Genomic DNA, 8,717 nt, shown 5'->3' with positions numbered 1-8,717 from the left:
ACAGACACATGCATACAAACATAGAAACTAAATGCACATAATTATGTCTGGAGACCATGTATATGTAAGTAAAGATATGTGAGGAGATGTCACACACAAAATCACCCAATTAGGTCCCCACACAATCAACCAATTAGGTCCCCCCCATTATGTTGCACCACACACCCCACTCTTTTTAAGCCACACTTCATATAGAGATTGACTTCATATAGAGATTGAGAGAGAGAGAGAGAGAGAGAGAGAGAGAGAGAGAGAGAGAGAGAGGGGAGAGGATCATCATGGCATCCAAAGGCCAACAAAGATCTAGTCCTTCAGAAGGCTCTCCCTTGGTCCTAAATGGCTCCCTTGATTGGAAAAGAAAACCTGCCAGCAAACTCTCCACCGGTGGAGTAAAAGCTTGTGGCTTTGTCATAGGTCTGATGCCACTCTCCCATTCACCATTCTGTGAGATCTCTCATTGGCGGATCATGCTTAATCCTCTCAATCACATAAGAAATTTAGTCCATAGATGCAATCTGATGATCTCATACAATCTGATAATCTCTTCCATGCAACTAATTTATTGGATTTATTTTCCCATTATACATATCCTTTCCCAAATTCGGACTATTGAGTTAATTATCTTTCCCAAATCTTTTCCATTTGTGTGATTGATTTACTGGCTTTGATCCTTCCCCAAGCCTTTTCCTACTTATTGTTACAGGTTTTGGTCTTGGTGAGGCTAAATAATTGGCCTCAGCTCCAATATTTGGCTGGGTGGGTAATGTCATTGTAAATCAAATTTAAGGAGAGAGAAGACAAGCCTTAATCATTGACTGTGAATCAATATTGGGTAGCTTAATTCTTTGTAAATCAGTTTGAGGAGAGAAGCAAGCCTTAATCATTGACTCTAGATCAATATTGGGTGGTTTAATTCTTTGTAAATCAATTTAAGGAGAGAAACAAGGCTTAATAATTGACTATGTGTGATCATCTTCCATCAATTTGGCAGCTGAAGAAGTGGTTGATAGGCTGGCATTTGATGGGCTCTCTGCAAGCCTAGTGACCTACCTAACGACAGAGATTGGTGAAAGCAATGCAACAGCATCTGTTAATGTGAACAGCTGGACTGGGACTGCCTTCCTCACCTCCATTCTTGGGGGTTTTGTGGCTGATGCATACTTGGGCCGATTCAAAACCATAGTTCTGTTTTCCACTGCATACCTCCTCGTGAGTGGAACTTCGCCAGAATCTGTCTTTTGTAATGGTGATTAGCATGATGAATTATTGCATCTGTTTTCTGTGGAATTATAGGTACAGTGAGTGTCTGCATTTGCTACAAAATATTTGCAATACTAGGTTCATGACATACTAAGACATTGTCTGAGAATTGATAGCATTGGACATGATGGCACTGACACAATAGCAGTGGGACATGTGATACTTGGAAATTGTCGGAGAATTTATAGCATTGGACATGATGATACTCAGCAATTTTCTGAGACTTGATAGCATTGGACATGATGAGACTTGGAAATTGCCTGAGAATCGGCAGCATTGGACATGATGATACTGAGACTTGATAGCATTGGACATGATGGCACTGACACAATAGCAGTGGGACATGTGATACTTGGAAATTGTCGGAGAATTTATAGCATTGGACATGATGATACTCAGCAATTTTCTGAGACTTGATAGCATTGGACATGATGAGACTTGGAAATTGCCTGAGAATCGGCAGCATTGGACATGATGATACTGAGACTTGATAGCATTGGACATGATGATACTCGGAAATTGCCTGAGAATTGATACCATTGGACACGATGAGGGCATTGTTTTGGAATTCCTTGAGAATTCATTGTACTGGACATAACCAGTTGCAATGGCTTGTCCAGAAATTTGGCGGCATGATACATACATCATTCTTCCATAGGAGAATCAGATTTGTGCATGATTTCTTTAATGATGGTCCTTACTGCATAATCTGCTAATACTGAAGGGGCTCTTTTCCCTTCTTTTTCTCTATAGCCTTCAACATCTTGGGTTTCTGCTTGGGAGGAACCTCATACACACCTTGACAGCTTCTTTTGGGAGGGACCGCATACCAGCTTGGGAATTTGTCAAAATCTTCATGTGGTCAAATTAGGCACAATTTCGGATGTTTAAAAATCTTCTGTATTTCTTGATGCAGGCCCTGATTCTGTTGACGCTCGAAGTATCAGTGAACAAACTAAAGCCCTGCATTAAGGAAGGAAACTGCTCCCATATAGGGCTGTTCTTCTTTGCCATATACTTGGCTGCAGTAGGAGCAGGTGGAAGCAAGCCTTGTGCATCAGCCTTTGGTGGAGACCAATTTGATGAGACACAACTGACTGGCAAAAGCCGAAAGTCCTCATTCTTCAATTGGTGGTTTTTTGCTCAGTCATCTGCAAACGTAGTTGCTGTCACAGCCGTTGTAGCCATACAGGAGAATGTTGGATGGGGTTGGGGCTATGGCATACCTACAACACTGCTTGGTTTAGGTTTACTTCTCTTTGTGGCCGGGGCACCGTTTTATAGGTCTGTGTGGATATGAATGCTTTATGATTTCATTGATGTTGCTACAGAAACACATCAAAAACATATTATTGCTTATATCATGCTCTCTGAGTAAATTTGAGAGCCGTATTAATGTAAGGAGGATCACGCTATATATAGATGGCCACTAAATTGTGTCAAAGTGCCCCCTGTTACTATAACTTTGGCTGTCTGTATGCTTGATCACATGTTGATTTGTCTCAAAGATTATTTGGCTGCTGATCTATTGAACCTTGCATTGGATGTGTTTGATCAGGTATAGACCAGTGAAAGGGAGCCCTCTTACTCAGGTGGCAAGGGTAATCATTGCTGCAGTTCTAAATTGCAGGGTACAGATTGATGACAAAACAATGCTGTATGAGGGCAATGATACAGAGTCAGAAAAACATGGAAAGCAGAAATTGGAACACACACCACAGTTCAGGTAAGAGGAATATCCAGTCTTCGATGAACTGGCAGTGGATTATCCTCCATTCAGATGAATCTGCAAATATGTGCAGCTGATCAAATTGATCACAGGTTTCTGGACAAGGCTGCAGTGATCATTCCCCGATCCATGGAAGAGAACATAACATCCAGAAGCAGGTGGAGGCTATGCTCAGTGACTGAAGTAGAAGAGATCAAGCTTATAGTAAGGACCATTCCCATCTGGCTCTCCCTCATTCCATTCTCCATAGCCACTGCACAGACCCACTCCCTATTCATCAAGCAAGGCAGCACACTAAACCGACATCTCGGCCACTCACATGTCAAGATCCCATCAGCTTCTGTGGCTGTCTTCCTCACCGTGACCATGGCAGTGGTAGTGCCATTGTATGACCGGCTCTTTGTTCCAGCAGCCCGCCGCTACACTGGCCATTACCGTGGAATATCCCTCCTCCAAAGGATGGGTGTTGGCATCTTTGTTGGTGCCCTGGCTATGATGACTGCAGCATTGGTGGAGAGGAGGCGCCTGAATGCAGCGGCCTCAAGCGGTCTGCTACACAAACCCAAGGTGCCATTGCCCATGAGTGTGTTCTGGCTTATGCCGCAGTACGCATTGTTCGGTATAGCAGAATCATTCACCTCTGTAGGGAGGCTGGAGTTTTTCTATGATCAGGCCCCAGATAGCCTGCAGAGCTTAGGGACTGCCATGTATTTGAGCAGTGTAGGGGTTGGTAACTTTCTCAGTAGTGCCCTTATCACAGTAGTTAACAAGGCTACTAAGCATAATCAAGGGGGCAGCTGGATTGGCACAAACCTCAACACTAGCCATGTTGACTACTTCTACTGGCTTCTGTCTGTTATGTGTGTGGTTGATCTTTGCATCTACTGTGTCTTGGCTCACTGGTACCGGTATAAGAACAGCACAAGCGACTCGAAGATACCATCACATGCGCTTGTTTATTCCGAGGATCCTAATGCTGCATGAGTTCTGGCAGCACAGATCTTCACCAAGGGCCTTGCTCAGTGATAAACTCATATGCATTCCTTCATGTCCTGTTCACTGTGTGACATATACAAATCCATCACCTGATCCCTTGCATGTACCATAATTCCTCTGTACAGTTTCGAGTCTGTATGGAACTCATCAGTAATCCCTGAGTCTTGTCCATTAATATTAGTTCACCTAACTCAATTGCATCATTACAATCATTCCTCAGGCTTCTCCATTGATATTGAATTACCTGTCTCAATCACATCACCAAGTGAGCATATGCTTATTCTCTGCAATGACCCCAATTCCAATGGGGTTAGCTTGATGGCACTGCTGGATCATTGGGAATTAAGACATGCAAATATTCATTCCAATGTGGCATATTTGTCTGATGTAGCCATCTGCATACAGTGAATGCTTTTCGCAAGCCTTGCCTGTATAATTACCTTTCCAATCAAATGGTCCAATCACACATTGTGTATGAAGTCTCTACAAATACCTTAGCTTCTCTCTGGTTATGACAGATTCTCTTCATACATATTTGAGTTTGAGTCAGCTCACAAGGCTGGTTGTACAAAACAAGCCACTGAATTTCAGGTTTGGGCTTACACAGAATGTTCCTTTTATCTTCTATATATAAATGGTCTTCATATGGTAATGGAAATAACACTCCAAATATTATGTTAGCACAAAAACATTGTGTTCCAATTCCAATTCATCTAACTGTGTTAGATAAATGTCTTTTAATACACAAAATGGTACATATTATATGGAGCTTCTAAAAGAAGAAAAAGTTTCCAGCATTTGGAGATTTTTATCAAGTAGACTTAGTTATAAATGAAAGGTTTAGAAAAGAGTGACAATGAGGGACCAATAGAACGACACCCAAGGTCGCATTATTTCAAGGTCTGACAAAATCTGCGAAACATAAAATGATTCCCATGATGCCTCAATTGTTTTACTCACATTAATCTTATGTGTAATATGAAAACATTTGCATCATAACATAAAGTGGCTACAAAAGTTGCATCTTTTTCACAAAATTGTCACTAATTTGGGGTGGGGTGTGTTTTGCTTTTGGGGGTATCATCTTATTGGCCTCTTTACCCAGTAACAAAAGAAAAGGGAATATGTTGAGAATCTTGCATGCTTAGGTGTTACTTATTGATTTGCTAAAAAGTGTCACATTACTAGCTCACAAGCACATGACCTTGAGAAACCTCCCAATTTTGTATATTTTTTCTTGCATAAAATATTATGATATGGAAATTCAAATTTGGACTTGTTCAATTCCTCTTAATGTCCATTATATACTCATATATTGAGATCTAAAAAAGAATGAAAAATGTGAAATCTCCCCCGTCCACACTCCCCCCCCCCCCCCCCCTCCCCCAACCCCATCACCACCATCAAAAAATGCGTCTTTTTCATTAGGTTTTCTATAGTTGGCCCCCTTACCCTAGATAGAAGCTCAACTACAAGTGAATACACCTCTTATCTTGAGTCCAACTACGAGTGACTTCCTCTCATCATAGTTGAGAATGCTTTTGATAATTTCAACTAGTTTTCTATTCATGCTCTTGCAAAATTACGACTAATTTTGTACCTTAAAAAAGGAAGTTTCCTTCTCATGTCATGTTGAGAAGGATTTTCCAAAACTTGAACCAACTCTAGGATGAAGCAAACCTTGTAACATAGTAATAGTGTGTGAAACCTTATCTTTTCTTAAGGGTGGTTATTCACATGGCAAGAGCCACCCATCATGACCAATGAAAAGTCTCATTTCCACTATAAATGCACCCCCATATAAGACTAAACCCACATTAGCTTCCTAGATGACATTACTATCTTCCGTGTCCATGTTCTCTATTCTTTTAGGGAAGGTAGCTTCGTTGCCCATAACACTTTTTGGTAGGACCCTAGGATATATACCCAAAAAGCAATAAACTATAAGTGCTTGAATATGCACACATTCCACCATGACATTATGTAGCCACCCACATTTTATGGCACAAATAATGCTCGGTAACAAGATAAATATCACTTCCTTAGCTTCGGCTCTAAGCTTTAACTACACATGTGATGGAGTGGACATGAACACTAGCAAGCTAGTTGAAAAACACACATAGGAAGAGCATTGTATAAGGGAGTCATTAGTTTTGGCTATTCTTTTCTACATGGATGTAGGGAAAAAGTGCAATGAAAGGAGAGAGACACAGAGTCTAGAAACACACAAAGAAAGCTTGCACCAAAGTGTAGTATAGTAGGTGGGCCCCAAAAGAAAACATCACCAATTCCTCTTCATTACAATAAAAGGTGATGTAATTTCAAGGGCCTACCAAGATAAGAGTAGAAACGGGCTTCAAAGTCTTAAGTAAGCTAAAGAAATCATGTGACCTTAAACAAAAGTGAATGTCAAAGATAATAACTAGAAGGAAATTTTTATGAACAATGCAATGAAGCTTTGAATTTGTTAGGACAAAAGTTTGGAGTTAGGATAAGTTTCAAAAATTAGTTAATAAAGTCAAACCCAAGTCTATTACCCAATTATAAGTTTCTATATAAGATGATATATTAAGGCTTTTAACAATTTCTAAATTTGTGAAGGAGAGAACAATGCATAAATTTTAATATATGTGTGCTAGTGTATACCCCATTAGTGGTATTGAACTACCACTTGTTAGTTGATTGTCTTTTTCTACCAATATTGACATCCTTCATGTAAGCAGGGTTCCTTCCCTTTCCTTGCCCTTTTGTGCTACATGTATCTCCACATGTGTGTGCACTTGTGTGTAAGTGTGCACATGTCTGTGCCTTAAGTGATTGACAATCAAGGCAAAAGCATGTTTATACATTATAAAATAAGTGATTGGCAATTAACACAAAAGTACATTTATACATCATAAAGCCCCCTTTTTCACATAACATGTTTGTCATCTTCTTGCACATTGAATGTGTGTGTGTGTGTGTGTGTGTGTGTGTGTGTGTGTGTGTGTGTGTGTGTGTGTGTGTGTGTGTGTGTGTGTGTGTGTGTGTGTGTGTGTGTGTGTGTGTGTGTGTGTGTGTGTGTGTGTGTGTGTGTGTGTGTGTGTGTGTGTGTGTGTGTGTGTGTGTGTGTGTGTGTGTGTGTGTGTGTGTGTGTGTGTGTGTGTGTGTGTGTGTGTGTGTGTGTGTGTGTGTGTGTGTGTGTGTGTGTGTGTGTGTGTGTGTGTGTGTGTGTGTGTGTGTGTGTGTGTGTGTGTGTGTGTGTGTGTGTGTGTGTCCTAGTGCTTTTCACTATTCTTCCCCATCGGATTTTTTTGTCCTTCTTTGCCTTTTTATATAACACCATATGATGTGGCTTTTCAATGGTTAGTGTGGCTTCCATCTTAATTTTTTATGTGAATGGTGGAAATGACACTTTTTGAAGGTTAAGAGCGTGTGAAAGGACCCTTAGTATGAGGCACATCAAACCATGAATGACCAACTATTTATTAGTTGTTGGAAGACTATAACAATGGGTAGTAGAATTTACTATTAGCTTTGAATTTTAGAAACCTAGTAAGTGAGCATATATAGTGCAATATTAAAATATTGAACACCAAGAATACTTGTATCAATGCAATATATCAATGAATATACTTAATGTAGGTGCAAAATATTATTGTCCATTGGTCTCTATCTCACTTAAAATAAATCTAATAGGTTTATGCTTAAGAGGAATTGCTATCAAGTTCTTTGTGATAAATTCTTGGAGTGTTCCATCCGAATGTCCTTGAATACTTTCCCAAAGTTTCCATAAGTTATGATTAGGAAGACTTAAGGGGTTATGATTAGGAAGTCGTAAGGCTATCAAGATATCCAAACTCAAATATGTGGAATGGAAGAGATGATGGGAGGGGAAGCTGTTGAGGAGACACCAAAGCTACAAACCCTTAAGATTGAGGGGGATCACAAAGGCTATAGAATGTGAAAACCTTACAAATATATGCACCCATGTTAGATGGCATGAGGGATAGCACTAATCTGACCATGGTGCCTAGAATCTGCAATGGCCATGTACCTTGCTACTACTAAAGCAAACATTTGAGGCAACCCTCTACCAATTAAAAAAAAGGAGTTTGGGAAGGGCCACTCTCAAGCCTCTCTTTAATCCACATTGATAGCCTACACAATTATGTCTCATAATTTCCATTCCTCTTGAATTCTCTTTGATGACATGATAACTCTACCTTCAAATCCAAAATCATAAATTGGTTTGGTTGAGAATGAAAACTATGTGGTTGAAAATCTCCAAGTTAAACATGGAATTTGCATGTGTAAATCAACCAAAGGAGGATGCCTTTTTGTGAGTAATGATGTATTCTATGGGCAAGGTCTATGTATGAGTTTCTTTTGGTGTGTGTCTTAAGGAAAAAGTTCTAAAAGAATCCTACAAAGAATCAACTCTAACCGAAATACTTCATGCATAATGTCAACTTCCCAAAACACATTATTACACCACACGAATAGTTTTCATTGACAACATATGAATATATGACATAATGAGAGTGCCAATGGTATTGATACACTAGAGGTATGTGAATGATCATGTTTACACTCATTATGCTATAGTTATTGAATGAGATTTCTAAATGTTAAATACCACATTCTATACACATTTTATATATTGATCTCGAACACACAAATGTCTACCCAATACTATTTAAGGGGGGGGGGGGGGGGGGGGGGGGGGGGGGGGGGGGGGGGGGGGTGAATG

General features: G+C 40.0%; 1 protein-coding gene across 1 annotated transcript; it reads left to right on the top strand.

Annotated features, from left to right (window-relative positions):
- Positions 1-229: 229 nt before the first annotated feature.
- On the top strand, positions 230-4,663 carry LOC148022160 (protein NRT1/ PTR FAMILY 8.2-like). The gene is made up of 5 exons (XM_087697799.1): positions 230-414; positions 992-1,209; positions 2,177-2,544; positions 2,819-2,986; positions 3,082-4,663. Exons 1-5 carry the CDS (start codon positions 279-281, stop codon positions 3,971-3,973), a joined length of 1,782 nt encoding a protein of 593 aa, XP_087553925.1. The 5' UTR covers positions 230-278; the 3' UTR covers positions 3,974-4,663.
- Positions 4,664-8,717: the final 4,054 nt, after the last annotated feature.

This window comes from Lygodium microphyllum, chromosome 17 (assembly GCF_053477565.2).
Source record: "Lygodium microphyllum isolate KBCC chromosome 17, Lygodium_microphyllum_v1.1.10, whole genome shotgun sequence".
In the NCBI taxonomy this organism is placed as follows: Eukaryota; Viridiplantae; Streptophyta; class Polypodiopsida; order Schizaeales; family Lygodiaceae; genus Lygodium; species Lygodium microphyllum.
The sequence above is the reverse complement of the archived record's forward strand: the minus strand, read 5'-3'. Positions and strand labels throughout refer to the sequence as shown.

Excerpts from the sequence above, each read along its gene's own strand:
- LOC148022160 (XM_087697799.1), top strand. The coding sequence starts at position 279 with ATGGCATCCAAAGGCCAACAAAGATCTAGTCCTTCAGAAGGCTCTCCC. Across the intron at positions 415-991 it reads AGCTTGTGGCTTTGTCATAG|CTGAAGAAGTGGTTGATAGG; the intron begins GTCTGATGCCAC and ends TCAATTTGGCAG. Across the intron at positions 2,545-2,818 it reads GCCGGGGCACCGTTTTATAG|GTATAGACCAGTGAAAGGGA; the intron begins GTCTGTGTGGAT and ends GTGTTTGATCAG.